General features: G+C 53.2%; 1 protein-coding gene and 1 long non-coding RNA gene across 6 annotated transcripts in view; one reads left to right on the top strand and one right to left on the bottom strand.

Moving 5' to 3' along the window:
- The first annotated feature begins 36 nt into the window (after window positions 1–36).
- On the top strand, window positions 37–18,251 carry LOC141157640 (uncharacterized). The gene is made up of 3 exons (XR_012247823.1): window positions 37–201; window positions 15,581–15,689; window positions 16,926–18,251. It is a non-coding gene; the product is annotated as an uncharacterized lncRNA (long non-coding RNA).
- DOCK3 (dedicator of cytokinesis 3) overlaps window positions 6,966–18,903 on the bottom strand; it is a 260,038-nt gene continuing 248,100 nt past the window's right edge. For 2 of the 5 annotated variants that reach the window (XM_073645146.1, XM_073645148.1), the window contains 6 exons: window positions 12,170–12,317; window positions 11,980–12,095; window positions 11,646–11,733; window positions 11,297–11,416; window positions 7,719–7,801; window positions 6,966–7,505 (listed from right to left, as the gene is read on the bottom strand). In XM_073645146.1, the coding sequence (XP_073501247.1) occupies window positions 7,080–7,505; window positions 7,719–7,801; window positions 11,297–11,416; window positions 11,646–11,733; window positions 11,980–12,095; window positions 12,170–12,317 (981 nt within the window). In that variant the 3' untranslated portion in view covers window positions 6,966–7,079. The remainder of the gene's footprint in view (window positions 7,506–7,718; window positions 7,802–11,296; window positions 11,417–11,645; window positions 11,734–11,979; window positions 12,096–12,169; window positions 12,318–18,903) is intronic. The other 3 variants (XM_073645145.1, XM_073645149.1, XM_073645150.1) reach the window with 3 other exon arrangements.

Here is an 18,903-nt window from a genome sequence, read left to right as displayed (position 1 = left end):
CATTATAGTTGTCGCCCGCTGATTGGCTGTGACGTGGCCATTCATTTGCGGAATGTTTGTCGTGAATGCGGAAGTGAGCGGCCATGTTTACTAATGGAAGAGGCCAGGAGCTGGAGCATCTCACACGTCACAAACGAAATCTCCCGGCATTACCTGCAGGACAAGTGACTGCACAGCGTCCCCTGGAGTCTCCATATATGTGTAAGAGATCTGCAAATTCCAGAGAAACCACAAGAGGGCGACAATGTCACATGTACACAGAAGGCGATAATGTGCTGTTATACCTGCAGGGGCCACAAGAGGGCGACAATGTCACATGTACACAGAGAACGTACATGTGATGTCATATCCACAGGGACCACTAGAGGGCGAGCATGTGATGTTATATCCACAGAGACCACCAGAGGGCGAGCATGTGATGTTATATCCACAGAGACCACTAGAGGGCGAGCATGTGATGTTATATCCACAGAGACCACTAGAGGGCAAGCATGTGATGTTATACCCACAGAGACCACTAGAGGACGAGCATGTGATGTTATACCCACAGATACCACTAGAGGGCGAGCATGTGATGTTATATCCACAGAGACCACTAGAGGACGAGCATGTGATGTTATACCCACAGATACCACTAGAGGGCGAGCATGTGATGTTATATCCACAGAGACCACTAGATGGCGAGCATGTGATGTTATACTCACAGAGACCACTAGAGGGCGAGCATGTGATGTTATACTCACAGAGACCACTAGAGGGCGAGCATGTGAAGTTATACTCACAGAGACCACTAGAGGGCGAGCATGTGAAGTTATACTCACAGAGACCACTAGAGGGCGAGCATGTGATGTTATACTCACAGAGACCACTAGAGGGCGAGCATGTTTTGTTATACTCACAGAGACCACTAGAGGGCGAGCATGTGATGTTATACTCACAGGGACCACTAGAGGGCGAGCATGTGTTGTTATATCCACAGCGACCACTAGAGGGCGAGCATGTGTTGTTATATCCACAGCGACCACTAGAGGGCGAGCATGTGTTGTTATATCCACAGCGACCACTAGAGGGCGAGCATGTGTTGTTATATCCACAGAGACCACTAGAGGGCGAGCATGTGATGTTATACTCACAGAGACCACTAGAGGGCGAGCATGTGATGTTATACTCACAGAGACCACTAGAGGGCGAGCATGTGAAGTTATACTCACAGAGACCACTAGAGGGCGAGCATGTGAAGTTATACTCACAGAGACCACTAGAGGGCGAGCATGTATTGTTATATCCACAGCGACCACTAGAGGGCGAGCATGTGTTATATCCACAGCGACCACTAGAGGGCGAGCATGTGTTGTTATACCCACAGACACCACCAGAGGGCGAGCATGTGCTGTTGTAAGCTCTCCTAGTAAGTATCCTGTCAGTATAATGGGGTCTCAGACTCGCTCACCTGTCGCAGGCAGTAATTTCACAGATTTTTTTAGGGTGGTTAATCTTTATTTTCATATAACAACTATCTGAAGGAAAAAAAAATCTCACAACAGAACAGTGAATCGTATTTACACACAGACCGGACGGCACGCGGTGCGCGGGGACATGCGGACACCGTATATACACACACCCTGCGGGAAGCGGAGCATCAAAGACACAACACAGCACCGCCGGAGCCGACAATATGGAGACAAATAACGAGGTGGCCTGGTCCGTCTGATGGTGATGGAGGGACAGGGTTACCGATCCTCGCTACCCTCATAGACATCAAAAGGTGACACCCAGGGGCCGAATGTGCAAGAGGCAGGCTGGAAACAACACAGATGGCAGGAAGGAGCGCGGGGGCGAGAGGAGCCGAGTCATTGACCACGACCACCATCACCATCCGTACACTGACTCCTCGCCCCATACACCCCCCGTACACTGACTCCTCGCCCCATACACCCCCCGTACACTGACTCCTCACCCCATACACTCCCCATACACTGACTCCTCGCCCCATACACTCCCCGTACACTGACTCCTCACCCCATACACCCCCCGTACACTGACTCCTCACCCCATACACCCCCCGTACACTGACTCCTCGCCCCATACACTCCCCGTACACTGACTCCTCGCCCCATACACTCCCCGTACACTGACTCCTCGCCCCATACACTCCCTGTACACTGACTCCTCACCCCATACACTCCCCGTACACTGACTCCTCGCCCCATACACTCCCCGTACACTGACTCCTCACCCCATACACTCCCCGTACACTGACTCCTCACCCCATACACCCCCCGTACACTGACTCCTCACCCCATACACTCCCCGTACACTGACTCCTCACCCCATACACTCCCCGTACACTGACTCCTCACCCCATACACCCCCCGTACACTGACTCCTCACCCCATACACCCCCCGTACACTGACTCCTCACCCCATACACTCCCCGTACACTGACTCCTCGCCCCATACACTCCCCGTACACTGACTCCTCACCCCATACACTCCCCGTACACTGACTCCTCGCCCCATACACTCCCCGTACACTGACTCCTCACCCCATACACCCCCCGTACACTGACTCCTCACCCCATACACCCCCCGTACACTGACTCCTCACCCCATACACTCCCCGTACACTGACTCCTCACCCCATACACTCCCCGTACACTGACTCCTCACCCCATACACTCCCCGTACACTGACTCCTCACCCCATACACCCCCCGTACACTGACTCCTCACCCCATACACCCCCCGTACACTGACTCCTCACCCCATACACTCCCCGTACACTGACTCCTCACCCCATACACTCCCCGTACACTGACTCCTCGCCCCATACACCCCCCGTACACTGACTCCTCGCCCCATACACCCCCCGTACACTGACTCCTCACCCCATACACTCCCCGTACACTGACTCCTCGCCCCATACACCCCCCGTACACTGACTCCTCGCCCCATACACTCCCCGTACACTGACTCCTCGCCCCATACACTCCCCGTACACTGACTCCTCGCCCCATACACTCCCCGTACACTGACTCCTCGCCCCATACACTCCCCGTACACTGACTCCTCGCCCCATACACTCCCCGTACACTGACTCCTCGCCCCATACACCCCCCGTACACTGACTCCTCACCCCATACACTCCCCGTACACTGACTCCTCACCCCATACACTCCCCGTACACTGACTCCTCACCCCATACACCCCCCGTACACTGACTCCTCGCCCCATACACCCCCCGTACACTGACTCCTCGCCCCATACACTCCCCGTACACTGACTCCTCGCCCCATACACTCCCCGTACACTGACTCCTCGCCCCATACACTCCCCGTACACTGACTCCTCGCCCCATACACTCCCCGTACACTGACTCCTCGCCCCATACACTCCCCGTACACTGACTCCTCACCCCATACACCCCCCGTACACTGACTCCTCACCCCATACACTCCCCGTACACTGACTCCTCACCCCATACACTCCCCGTACACTGACTCCTCACCCCATACACCCCCCGTACACTGACTCCTCGCCCCATACACCCCCCGTACACTGACTCCTCGCCCCATACACTCCCCGTACACTGACTCCTCGCCCCATACACTCCCCGTACACTGACTCCTCGCCCCATACACCCCCCGTACACTGACTCCTCGCCCCATACACTCCCCGTACACTGACTCCTCGCCCCATACACCCCCCGTACACTGACTCCTCGCCCCATACACCCCCCGTACACTGACTCCTCGCCCCATACACCCCCCGTACACTGACTCCTCGCCCCATACACTCCCCGTATACTGACTCCTCGCCCCATACACCCCCCGTACACTGACTCCTCGCCCCATACACTCCCCGTACACTGACTCCTCGCCCCATACACTCCCCGTACACTGACTCCTCGCCCCATACACCCCCCGTACACTGACTCCTCGCCCCATACACTCCCCGTATACTGACTCCTCGCCCCATACACTCCCCGTATACTGACTCCTCGCCCCATACACTCCCCGTATACTGACTCCTCGCCCCATACACTCCCCGTATACTGACTCCTCGCCCCATACACCCCCCGTACACTGACTCCTCACCCCATACACCCCCCGTACACTGACTCCTCACCCCATACACTCCCCGTACACTGACTCCTCACCCCATACACCCCCCGTACACTGACTCCTCGCCCCATACACTCCCCGTACACTGACTCCTCGCCCCATACACTCCCCGTACACTGACTCCTCGCCCCATACACTCCCCGTACACTGACTCCTCGCCCCATACACTCCCCGTACACTGACTCCTCGCCCCATACACTCCCCGTACACTGACTCCTCGCCCCATACACTCCCCGTACACTGACTCCTCGCCCCATACACTCCCCGTACACTGACTCCTCGCCCCATACACCCCCCGTACACTGACTCCTCACCCCATACACTCCCCGTACACTGACTCCTCGCCCCATACACTCCCCGTATACTGACTCCTCGCCCCATACACTCCCCGTATACTGACTCCTCGCCCCATACACTCCCCGTATACTGACTCCTCGCCCCATACACCCCCCGTACACTGACTCCTCGCCCCATACACCCCCCGTACACTGACTCCTCGCCCCATACACTCCCCGTACACTGACTCCTCGCCCCATACACCCCCCGTACACTGACTCCTCGCCCCATACACTCCCCGTACACTGACTCCTCGCCCCATACACTCCCCGTACACTGACTCCTCGCCCCATACACTCCCCGTACACTGACTCCTCGCCCCATACACTCCCCGTACACTGACTCCTCGCCCCATACACTCCCCGTACACTGACTCCTCGCCCCATACACTCCCCGTACACTGACTCCTCGCCCCATACACTCCCCGTACACTGACTCCTCGCCCCATACACTCCCCGTACACTGACTCCTCGCCCCATACACCCCCCGTACACTGACTCCTCGCCCCATACACTCCCCGTACACTGACTCCTCGCCCCATACACTCCCCGTACACTGACTCCTCGCCCCATACACCCCCCGTACACTGACTCCTCGCCCCATACACTCCCCGTACACTGACTCCTCGCCCCATACACTCCCCGTACACTGACTCCTCGCCCCATACACTCCCCGTACACTGACTCCTCGCCCCATACACTCCCCGTACACTGACTCCTCGCCCCATACACTCCCCGTACACTGACTCCTCGCCCCATACACTCCCCGTACACTGACTCCTCGCCCCATACACTCCCCGTACACTGACTCCTCGCCCCATACACTCCCCGTACACTGACTCCTCGCCCCATACACTCCCCGTACACTGACTCCTCGCCCCATACACTCCCCGTACACTGACTCCTCGCCCCATACACTCCCCGTACACTGACTCCTCGCCCCATACACTCCCCGTACACTGACTCCTCGCCCCATACACTCCCCGTACACTGACTCCTCGCCCCATACACTCCCCGTACACTGACTCCTCGCCCCATACACTCCCCGTACACTGACTCCTCGCCCCATACACCCCCCGTACACTGACTCCTCGCCCCATACACCCCCCGTACACTGACTCCTCGCCCCATACACCCCCCGTACACTGACTCCTCGCCCCATACACTCCCCGTACACTGACTCCTCGCCCCATACACTCCCCGTACACTGACTCCTCGCCCCATACACTCCCCGTACACTGACTCCTCGCCCCATACACTCCCCGTACACTGACTCCTCGCCCCATACACTCCCCGTACACTGACTCCTCGCCCCATACACTCCCCGTACACTGACTCCTCGCCCCATACACTCCCCGTACACTGACTCCTCGCCCCATACACTCCCCGTACACTGACTCCTCGCCCCATACACTCCCCGTACACTGACTCCTCGCCCCATACACTCCCCGTACACTGACTCCTCGCCCCATACACTCCCCGTACACTGACTCCTCGCCCCATACACTCCCCGTACACTGACTCCTCGCCCCATACACTCCCCGTACACTGACTCCTCGCCCCATACACTCCCCGTACACTGACTCCTCGCCCCATACACCCCCCGTACACTGACTCCTCGCCCCATACACTCCCCGTACACTGACTCCTCGCCCCATACACTCCCCGTACACTGACTCCTCGCCCCATACACTCCCCGTACACTGACTCCTCGCCCCATACACTCCCCGTACACTGACTCCTCGCCCCATACACTCCCCGTACACTGACTCCTCGCCCCATACACTCCCCGTACACTGACTCCTCGCCCCATACACTCCCCGTACACTGACTCCTCGCCCCATACACCACCCGTACACTGACTCCTCGCCCCATACACCCCCCGTACACTGACTCCTCGCCCCATACACCCCCCGTACACTGACTCCTCGCCCCATACACTCCCCGTACACTGACTCCTCGCCCCATACACTCCCCGTACACTGACTCCTCGCCCCATACACTCCCCGTACACTGACTCCTCGCCCCATACACTCCCCGTACACTGACTCCTCGCCCCATACACTCCCCGTACACTGACTCCTCGCCCCATACACCCCCCGTACACTGACTCCTCGCCCCATACACCCCTCGTACACTGACTCCTCGCCCCATACACCCCCCGTACACTGACTCCCAGCCCCATACACCCCCCGTACACAGACTCCCTGCCCCATATACCCCCCAAACACTGACTCCTCGCCCTATACACCCCCCATACACTCACTCCTCGCTCTATACACCCCCCCATACAATTACCTTCTCTCCCCATACACCATCCTCTCCCTGGATACATACCTCTCGCCCCATAAATCCTCTCCCTATACACCGACCATGCATCCTCAGTCCACTACACGATGCCGGACACGCTGACCGCACCATCTCCCTGAGCCCCTGCACGACCCATCCCCTCCCGGCCCCTGCACGCCCCACACCCTCCCAGCCCCTGCACGACCCACCCCCTCCCGGCCCCTGCACGACCCATCCCTTCCGGGCTCCTGCACGCCCCATCCCCTCCAGGCCCCTGTAAACCCCACACACAGACCCCTCTTGCCCCCAGACTCCTTCATTTCAGTCCATGACTATGGTTTGCCCATGTTGTGATCCCATCCGACCCGCGCCGGCTGCTCTTTGGCCGTGTGGCAGTTCCTCCTGGATCTCCGTAGTCGATCGTGCTCGGCGTTCCCCTCTTCGCGCTCCCCGCAGGGCGACCGGGGTGGAGTGACCCCAGTGGGGGCAGAGTGGCTCCGACATGGTTGGACCTTGGGAGCTTCCAGGCCGTTGGGATCGGACAGACTGTACCGCACCGGGGGGTAGTGCTGGAAACATCCGCTCTGCTGATCTTCAGCCCGGGGGTCTGTGCTTGGGGTCCCATCCGGACATCCAGGGAAGGTGCCTTCACTCAGGGAGGAGACCCCGCTGCTGGCGCTGCCCGAGAGCGGAGAGTTACTGCCATCAAGGCAAGACTGAGGGCTGGTGGGAGAGGCCGGGATCGTGTGCAGGGGGCTCTGCGTAGAGGACAGACATTTATAGGACATTTCATAACTTTCCCAAATTCTTCTAAAAAAATATTCCCCACAAACTGCATTAAACTACTGCACCCAATGTATTATATATTTTAGGAGTCGGAGTTGGTTCATTTTATACCGACTCCACCAAAATGGACTCCGACTCCACAGCCCTGGTTGTCACCAGAAAGCCGAATAATGTAATAGCAGTACCTTACGTAGGGATCTGCTGGGCAACGCCGGACCCCCATCCCCTACAGAGGGGTGAAATGCGTCAAAGTGCAGAGAGTAATGGCCTGTAGAGACGAGACAGAAGGTAAAGACACAGAAGTAACCGCAGATATTACCGATCATCTCCAAACTGAGCAGTAACTAAATACATTACCTGTATTATCCCCCAGAGCTGCACTCACTATTCTGCTGGTGCAGTCACTGTGTACATACATTACTGATCCTGAGTTACCTCCTGTATTATACCCCAGAGCTGCACTCACTATTCTGCTGGTGCAGTCACTGTGTACATACATTACATTACTGATCCTGAGTTACATCCAGTATTATCCTCCAGAGCTGCACTCACTATTCTGCTGGTGCAGTCACTGTGTACATACATTACATTACTGATCCTGAGTTACCTCCTGTATTATACTCCAGAGCTGCACTCACTCTTCTGCTGGTGCAGTCACTGTGTACATACATTACATTACTGATCCTGAGTTACCTCCTGTATTATACTCCAGAGCTGCACTCACTCTTCTGCTGGTGCAGTCACTGTGTACATACATTGCATTACTGATCCTGAGTTACATCCTGTATCATACTCCAGAGCGGCACTCACTATTCTGCTGGTGCAGTCACTGTGTACATACATTACATTACTGATCCTGAGTTACATCCTGTATTATACCCCAGAGCTGCACTCACTATTCTGCTGGTGCAGTCACTGTGTACATACATTACATTACTGATCCTGAGTTACATCCAGTATTATCCTCCAGAGCTGCACTCACTATTCTGCTGGTGTAGTCACTGTGTACATACATTACATTACTGATCCTGAGTTACATCCTGTATTATACTCCAGAGCTGCACTCACTATTCTGCTGGTGCAGTCACTGTGTACACACATTACATTACTGATCCTGAGTTACATCCTGTATTATACTCCAGAGCTACACTCACTATTCTGCTGGTGCAGTCTCTGTGTACAGACATTACATTACTGATCCTGAGTTACCTCCTGTATTATACCCCAGAGCTGCACTCACTATTCTGCTGGTGCAGTCACTGTGTACATACATTACATTACTGATCCTGAGTTACATCCTGTATTATACCCCAGAGCTGCACTCACTATTCTGCTGGTGCAGTCACTGTGTACATACACTACATTACTGATCCTGAGTTACCTCCTGTATTATACTCCAGAGCTGCACTCACTATTCTGCTGGTGCAATCACTGTGTACATACATTACATTACTGATCCTGAGTTACCTCCTGTATTATACCCCAGAGCTGCACTCACTATTCTGCTGGTGCAGTCACTGTGTACATACATTACATTACTGATCCTGAGCTACCTCCTGTATTATACTCCAGAGCTGCACTCACTATTCTGCTGGTGCAGTCACTGTGTACATACATTACATTACTGATCCTGAGTTACCTCCTGTATTATACCCCAGAGCTGCACTCACTATTCTGCTGGTGCAGTCACTGTGTACATACATTACATTACTGATCCTGAGTTACATCCTGTATTATACTCCAGAGCTGCACTCACTATTCTGCTGGTGCAGTCACTGTGTACATACATTACATTACTGATCCTGAGTTACCTTCTGTATTATACTCCAGAGCTGCACTCACTATTCTGCTGGTGCAGTCACTGTGTACATACATTACATTACTGATCCTGAGTTACATCCTGTATTATACTCCAGAGCTGCACTCACTATTCTGCTGGTGCAGTCACTGTGTACATACATTACATTACTGATCCTGAGTTACCTCCTGTATTATACTCCAGAGCTGCACTCACTATTCTGCTGGTGCAGTCACTGTGTACATACATTACATTACTGATCCTGAGTTACATCCTGTATTATACCCCAGAGCTGCACTCACTATTCTGCTGGTGCAGTCACTGTGTACATACATTACATTACTGATCCTGAGTTACATCCTGTATTATACCCCAGAGCTGCACTCACTATTCTGCTGGTGCAGTCACTGTGTACATACATTACATTACTGATCCTGAGTTACATCCTGTATTATACCCCAGAGCTGCACTCACTATTCTGCTGGTGCAGTCCTGTGTACATACATTACATTACTGATCCCGAGTTACATCCTGTATTATACTCCAGAGCTGCACTCACTATTCTGCTGGTGCAGTCACTGTGTACATACACTACATTACTGATCCTGAGTTACCTCCTGTATTATACCCCAGAGCTGCACTCACTATTCTGCTGGTGCAGTCACTGTGTACATACATTACATTACTAATCCTGAGTTACCTCCTGTATTATACTCCAGAGCTGCACTCACTATTCTGCTGGTGCAGTCACTGTGTACATACATTACATTACTGATCCTGAGTTACCTCCTGTATTATACCCCAGAGCTGCACTCACTATTCTGCTGGTGCAGTCACTGTGTACGTACATTACATTACTGATCCTGAGTTACATCCTGTATTATACCCCAGAGCTGCACTCACTATTCTGCTGATGTAGTCCTGTGTACATACATTACATTACTGATCCCGAGTTACATCCTGTATTATACTCCAGAGCTGCACTCACTATTCTGCTGGTGCAGTCACTGTGTACATACACTACATTACTGATCCTGAGTTACCTCCTGTATTATACCCCAGAGCTGCACTCACTATTCTGCTGGTGCAGTCACTGTGTACATACATTACATTACTAATCCTGAGTTACCTCCTGTATTATACTCCAGAGCTGCACTCACTATTCTGCTGGTGCAGTCACTGTGTACATACATTACATTACTGATCCTGAGTTACCTCCTGTATTATACTCCAGAGCTGCACTCACTATTCTGCTGGTGCAGTCACTGTGTACATACATTACATTACTGATCCTGAGTTACATCCTGTATTATACTCCAGAGCTGCACTCACTATTCTGCTGGTGCAGTCACTGTGTACATACATTACATTACTGATCCTGAGTTACATCCTGTATTATACTCCAGAGCTGCACTCACTATTCTGCTGGTGGAGTCACTGTGTACATACATTACATTAGTGATCCTGAGTTACCTCCTGTATTATACTCCAGAGCTGCACTCACTATTCTGCTGGTGCAGTCACTGTGTACATACATTACATTACTGATCCTGAGTTACATCCTGTATTATACTCCAGAGCTGCACTCACTATTCTGCTGGTGCAGTCACTGTGTACATACATTACATTACTGATCCTGAGTTACATCCTGTATTATACTCCAGAGCTGCACTCACTATTCTGCTGGTGCAGTCACTGTGTACATACATTACATTACTGATCCTGAGTTACATCCTGTATTATACTCCAGAGCTGCACTCACTATTCTGCTGGTGCAGTCACTGTGTACATACATTACATTACTAATCCTGAGTTACATCCTGGATTATACTCCAGAGCTGCACTCACTATTCTGCTGGTGCAGTCGCTGTGTACATACATTACATTACTGATCCTGAGTTACATCCTGTATTATACTCCAGAGCTGCACTCACTATTCTGCTGGTGCAGTCGCTGTGTACGTACCCTGTGTCAGGCCTCTGGGGGTCCCTGTTGGTGTCAGGACGCTGCCGACGTGCGATGTGAGGAATGGCAGCGACTCTCGGGTTCCGCTATCCAGGCTCCAGCTGCTGGGAGCCGCCAGGACTGTGACATCGGAGGAGCAGAGGAGGCGCCGTTGAGCCGCGCAGGGAGTAGAGGGAGCAGGAGGATTAGACACAATGATACAATTTCAGCTGTAATTATAACTCCACCCACTTGTGACTACCACATTAGCTCCTCCCACTCATCAATAAACCCCTCCCTCTGAGCACTATGGGATGTCACATGACTCGTTGGCCATCTTTCCTGTGTACGTAGTGGTGGGGGTCTTCACCTTTCTCTGCTACGGACAGGTTGGGGTCACTGCACGGCTTGCACGGTCCGAGGACCTGCTGGAACAGAGCCCGGGGGTACACGCAGCGCTGAAAGACCACCAGAAAAGAGAGACGTGAGGAGAGCGGAGGCGAGGGCCCGGCCGCACTGCATCATGGGAGATGTACAGAGCCTGAGGCACACACTGCATCTCTAGGAATGCAGTGCAGCAGAACATGTGCCGCACAGACTCAGCAGAATTGTGAATACAGCTCTGGATGTGCCTGTGATGAGTCCTAGAGCCTAATACACCCAGATATCTAGCAGAATGTCTGCATGGCGGCATTAACCCTTACCTGGCCGCTCTCTGGGCCGCTCTGGTACATGGCGCTGCTGGGCCGGTCCCGCGGAGCAGGAAGCAGCATCACCAAGTCACGCGAATGTCGGTATTTATCCGGAAGCGAAGGGGAACCTGAGAAGAGACGATCGTCAGCAAATCCTGGTGCCGAGCCGCACGCACGTCAGGACCCCGGCCGTCCACATTACCTCGTGTGCTGGACGGAGCAGAGTTAATGAGCTGAGATGGTGCAGAGTGGGTGGAGCTGAGGCTGGAGGAGGAGGGGCTTGTGTAAGAGGAGGAGAGCGCAGAAACATTGGTGATGGATCCGGCGTGGAGGGAATGTGGGAGCAGCATCTGCAACAAAGCGGAGAGTCACCGAGCGCGGAGAGCCACCGAGCGCCGAGCGTAAAGAAGCACAGAGAGCCACCGAGCGCGGAGAGCCACCGAGCGCGGAGCGTAAAGAAGCGCAGAGAGTCACTGCGGAGAGTCACCGAGCGCAGAGAGCCACCGAGTGCAGAGTGTAAAGAAGCACAGAGAGCCACCGAGCGCGGAGAGCCACCGAGCGCGGAGCGTAAAGAAGCGCAGAGAGTCACTGCGGAGAGTCACCGAGCGCAGACAGCCACCGAGTGCAGAGCGTAAAGAAGCACAGAGAGCCACCGAGCGCGGAGAGCCACCGAGCGCGGAGCGTAAAGAAGCGCAGAGAGCCACCGAGCGCAGAGAGTCACTGCGGAGAGTCACCGAGCGCAGAGAGCCACCGAGTGCAGAGCGTAAAGAAGCGCAGAGAGCCACTGAGCGCGGAGAGTCACCGAGCGCGGAGAGCCACCGAGCGGAGTCACTGAGCGCGGAGAGCCACCGAGCGCCGAGCGTAAAGAAGCACAGAGAGCCACCGAGCGCGGAGAGCCACCGAGCGCGGAGCGTAAAGAAGCGCAGAGAGTCACTGCGGAGAGTCACCGAGCGCAGAGAGCCACCGAGTGCAGAGCGTAAAGAAGCGCAGAGAGCCACCGAGCGCGGAGAGTCACCGAGCGCGGAGAGCCACCGAGCACAGAGTCACCGAGCACATAGAGTCACCGAGCGCATAGAGTCACCAAGCGCAGAGAGCCACCGAGTGCAGAGGTAAAGAAGCGCAGAGAGCCACCGAGCGCAGAGAGTCACTGCGGAGAGTCACCGAGCGCAGAGAGCCACCGAGCGCCGAGCGTAAAGAAGCACAGAGAGCCACCGAGAACGGAGCGTAAAGAAGCGCAGAGAGCCACCGAGCGCAGAGAGTCACTGCGGAGAGTCACCGAGCACAGAGAGCCACCGAGTGCAGAGCGTAAAGAAGCGCAGAGAGCCACCGAGCGCGGAGAGTCACCGAGCGCGGAGAGCCACCGAGCACAGAGCCACCGAGCACAGAGTCACCGAGCGCATAGAGTCACCAAGCGCAGAGAGCCACCGAGTGCAGAGGTAAAGAAGCGCAGAGAGCCACCTAGTGCAGAGCGTAAAGAAGCACAGAGAGCCACCGAGCGCGGAGAGTCACCGAGCGCGGAGAGCCACTGAGCGCGGAGCGTAAAGAAGCGCAGAGAGCCACCGAGCGCAGAGAGCCACCGAGCACAGAGTCACCGAGCGCATAGAGTCACCAAGCGCAGAGAGCCACCGAGTGCAGAGTGTAAAGAAGCGCAGAGAGCCACCGAGTGCAGAGCGTAAAGAAGCACAGAGAGCCACCGAGCACGGAGAGTCACCGAGCGCGGAGAGCCACTGAGCGCGGAGCGTAAAGAAGCGCAGAGAGCCGCCGAGCGTAAAGAAGCACAGAGAGCCACCGAGAACGGAGCGTAAAGAAGCGCAGAGAGCCACCGAGCGCAGAGAGTCACTGCGGAGAGTCACCGAGCGCAGAGAGCCACCGAGTGCAGAGCGTAAAGAAGCGCAGAGAGCCACCGAGCGCGGAGAGCCACCGAGTGCGGAGAGTAAAGAAGCGCAGAGAGCCACCGAGCGCAGAGAGTCACTGCGGAGAGTCACCGAGCGCAGAGAGCCACCGAGTGCAGAGCGTAAAGAAGCGCAGAGAGCCACCGAGCGCGGAGAGTCACCGAGCGCGGAGAGCCACCGAGCACAGAGCCACCGAGCACAGAGCCACCGAGCACAGAGCCACCGAGCACAGAGTCACCGAGCGCATAGAGTCACCAAGCGCAGAGAGCCACCGAGTGCAGAGGTAAAGAAGCGCAGAGAGCCACCTAGTGCAGAGCGTAAAGAAGCACAGAGAGCCACCGAGCGCGGAGAGTCACCGAGCGCGGAGAGCCACTGAGCGCGGAGCGTAAAGAAGCGCAGAGAGCCACCGAGCGCAGAGAGCCACCGAGCACAGAGTCACCGAGCGCATAGAGTCACCAAGCGCAGAGAGCCACCGAGTGCAGAGTGTAAAGAAGCGCAGAGAGCCACCGAGTGCAGAGCGTAAAGAAGCACAGAGAGCCACCGAGCACGGAGAGTCACCGAGCGCGGAGAGCCACTGAGCGCGGAGCGTAAAGAAGCGCAGAGAGCCACCGAGCGCGGAGAGCCACTGAGCGCGGAGAGCCACTGAGCGCGGAGCGTAAAGAAGCGCGGAGAGCCACCGAGCGCGGAGCGTAAAGAAGCGCAGAGAGCCACCGAGCGCAGAGAGCCACCGAGCGCAGAGGGTAAAGAAAAGCAGAGAGCCACCGAGTGCAGAGAGTCACCGCGGAGAGTCACCGAGCGCAGAGAGCCACCGAGTGCAGAGCGTAAAGAAGCGCAGAGAGCCACCGAGCGCAGAGAGCCACCGAGCGCAGAGAGTCACCGAGCGCAGAGAGCCACCGAGTGCAGAGAGCCACCGAGCGCAGAGCGTAAAGAAGCGCAGAGAGCCACCGAGCGCAGAGAGTCACCGCGGAGAGTCACCGAGGGCAGAGAGCCACCGAGTGCAGAGTGTAAAGAGGCGCAGAGAGCCACCGAGCGCAGAGCGTAAAGAAGCACAGAGAGTCACCGAGCGCAGAGAGTCACCGTCACCGAGCACAGAGAGCCACCGAGCGCAGAGAGCCACCGAGCGCAGAGAGTCACCGAGCGCAGAGAGTCACCTTCACCGAGTGCAGAGTCACCATCACCAAGTGCAGAGTCACTAAGCACAGAGAGTCACTGAGCGCAGAGAGTCACCGAGCGCAGAGAGTCACCGAGCGCGGAGAGTCACCAAGTGCGGAGAGTCACCGAGTGCAGAGAGTCACCGAGTGCAGAGAGTCACAGTCATCGAGTGCAAAGAATCACTGAGTGCAGAGAGTGACCGCCATCGAGTGCAGAGAGTGATCAAGTGCAGAGAGTGACTGTGACGACACAGCATTTCTTCTTAATTATGCCAGACATAAATTCCGTAGGTCCAGAGTCATTGACTATTGAAATTATGAGTTTCTTTCTTCGGTTGGTCAAGACATAAGGACTTTTATCATTAGTGTGAATGTTGACTCTTCTTGTAGGTTGAGATGATATTTGGTCATTGATGAATGGCTGTTATTTACATCTTATATCATCCCCAACAGTTTACTGTACTGTTATCTTCGCAAGACAGGGACTCATAATGATCTTTGCGAATACGTTGATTGCACATTATACCAGGCCATGCAGATTGTTGACTTGCATTGTTTGTGTATTTATAGTTTTCAAGTCAACATTGAGGGAACTGTGGATGCTCAAGCAAAGCGAGTCAATATCACCACCCCTTACTCTTGACCTGTGGATGTTGGCTTGAAGGACAGTTGTGGACAGGTGAATCTCACTAAATTAGAATATCATCAAAAAGTTAATGTATTTCAGTTCTTCAATACAAAAAGTGAAGCTTCTATACTATATAGAGTCATTACACGCAGAGGGATCTATTATATAGAGTCATTACACACAGAGGGATCTATTATATAGTCATTACACACAGAGGGATCTATTATATAGAGTCATTACACACAGAGGAATCTATTATATAGAGTCATTACACACAGAGGGATCTATTATATAGAGTCATTACACGCAGAGGGATCTATTATATAGAGTCATTACACGCAGAGGGATCTATTATATAGAGTCATTACACGCAGAGGGATCTATTATATAGAGTCATTACACGCAGAGGGATCTATTATATAGAGTCATTACACGCAGAGGGATCTATTATATAGAGTCATTACACGCAGAGGGATCTATTATATAGAGTCATTACACGCAGAGGGATCTATTATATAGTCATTACACGCAGAGGGATCTATTATATAGAGTCATTACACGCAGAGGGATCTATTATATAGAGTCATTACACGCAGAGTGATCTATTATATAGAGTCATTACACACAGAGGGATCTATTATATAGAGTCATTACACGCTGAGGGATCTATTATATAGAGTCATTACACGCAGAGGGATCTATTATATAGAGTCATTACACGCAGAGGGGTCTATTATATAGAGTCATTACACGCAGAGGGGTCTATTATATAGAGTCATTACATGCAGAGCGATCTATTATATAGAGTCATTACACGCAGAGGGGTCTATTATATAGAGTCATTACACGCAGAGGGGTCTATTATATAGAGTCATTACACGCAGAGGGATCTATTATATAGAGTCATTACACGCAGAGGGATCTATTATATAGAGTCATTACACGCAGAGGGATCTATTATATAGAGTCATTACACGCAGAGGGATCTATTATAGAGTCATTACACACAGAGGGATCTATTATATAGAGTCATTACACACAGAGGGATCTATTATATAGAGTCATTACACACAGAGGGATCTATTATATAGAGTCATTACACACAGAGGGATCTATTATATAGAGTCATTACACACAGAGTGATCTATTTCACGTGTTTATTTCTGGTAATGTTGATGATTATGGATTACAGCCAATGAAAACACAAAAGTCATTATCTTAGTAAATTAAAATAATTAACAAAAAACACCTGTAAAGGCTTCATAAGCGTTTAAAAATGTCCCTTAGTCTGTTTCAGTAGGCTCCACAATCATGGGGAAGACTGCTGACGTGACAGATGTCCAGAAGGCAGTCACTGACACACTCCACAAGGTCCCAGAGTCTGGAGGAAGAGTGGAGAGGCCACAATCCAAGCTGCTGGAGGTCTAGTGTGAAGTCTCCACAATCAGTGATGGTTTGGGGGGCCATGTCATCTGCTGGTGGAGGTCCACTGGGTTTTATCAAGACCAAAGTCAGCGCCGCCGTCTACCAGGACATTTTACAGCACTTCATGCTTCCCTCTGCCGACAAGCTTTATGGAGATGGAAATGTCATTCTCCAGCAGGACTTGGCCCCTGTTCACACGGCCAAAAGTACCAATACCTGGTTTACACACAACAGTATCACTGTGCTTGATTGGCCGCAAACTCGCCTGACCTTAACCCCATAGAGGATCTATTATAGAGAATCTATGGGGTATTGTCAGGAGGAAGATGAGAGACCCCAGATCCCACAATGCAGACGAGCTGAAGGCGGCAATCAAAGCAACCTGGGTTCCATAACCCCTCAGCAGTGCCACAGGCTGATCGCCTCCATGCCACAGGCTGATCTCCTCCATGCCCCAGGCTGATCCCTCCATGCCCCAGGCTGATCCCTCCATGCCCCAGGCTGATCCCTCCATGCCCCAGGCTGATCCCTCCATGCCCCAGGCTGATCCCTCCATGCCACAGGCTGATCCCTCCATGCCCCAGGCTGATCGTCTACATGCCACAGGCTGATCGCCTCCATGCCACAGGCTGATCCCTCCATGCCACAGGCTGATCGTCTACATGCCACAGGCTGATCCCTCCATGCCACAGGCTGATCCCTCCATGCCCCAGGCTGATCCCTCCATGCCCCAGGCTGATCCCTCCATGCCCCAGGCTGATCCCTCCATGCCACAGGCTGATCGTCTACATGCCACAGGCTGATCCCTCCATGCCACAGGCTGATCCCCTCCATGCCACAGGCTGATCCCTCCATGCCACAGGCTGATCGCCTCCATGCCACAGGCTGATCCCTCCATACCCCAGGCTGATCGCCTCCATGCCACAGGCTGATCCCTCCATGCCACAGGCTGATCCCTCCATGCCACAGGCTGATCCCTCCATGCCACAGGCTGATCCCTCCATGCCACAGGCTGATCCCTCCATGCCACATTGCCGCATTGATGCAGTAATTGATGCACAAGGAGCCGAACGAGTATTAAGGCATTTACTGAACAGACATTGCGGATTTTAAAATCATTTTTCAAGCTGTTGTTATAAAGTATTCTAATTTACTGAGATAATGACTTTTGTGTTTTCATTGGCTGTAAGCCATAATCATCAACATTAACAGAAATAAACACTGGAAATAGATCCCTCTGCGTGTAATGACTCTATAGAATAGATCCCTCTGTGTGTAATGACTCTATATAATAGATACCTCTGTGTAATGACTCTATAGAATAGATCCCTCTGTGTAATGACTCTATAGAATAGATCCCTCTGCGTGTAAGGACTCTATAGAATAGATCCCTCTGCGTGTAATGACTCTATATAATAGATCCCTCTGCGTGTAATGGCTCTATATAATAGATCCCTCTGCGTGTAATGACTCTATATAATAGATCCCTCTGCGTGTAATGGCTCTATATAATAGATCCCTCTGCGTGTAATGGCTCTATATAATAGATCCCTCTGCGTGTAATGGCTCTATATAATAGATCCCTCGGCGTGTAATGGCTCTATATAATAGATCCCTCTGTGCGTAATGACTCTATATAATAGATCACTCTGTGCGTAATGACTCTATATAATAGATCCCTCGGCGTGTAATGGTTATATAATAGATCCCTCTGCGTGTAATGGCTCTATATAATAGATCCCTCTGCGTGTAATGACTCTATATAATAGATCCCTCTGCGTGTAATGGCTCTATATAATAGATCCCTCTGCGTGTAATGACTCTATATAATAGATCCCTC

Source organism: Phyllobates terribilis, unplaced genomic scaffold (assembly GCF_046119375.1).
Source record: "Phyllobates terribilis strain yellow unplaced genomic scaffold, ASM4611937v1 Scaffold_8__6_contigs__length_399053987, whole genome shotgun sequence".
In the NCBI taxonomy this organism is placed as follows: Eukaryota; Metazoa; Chordata; class Amphibia; order Anura; family Dendrobatidae; genus Phyllobates; species Phyllobates terribilis.
This window is presented reverse-complemented; position numbering and strand designations above follow the sequence as displayed.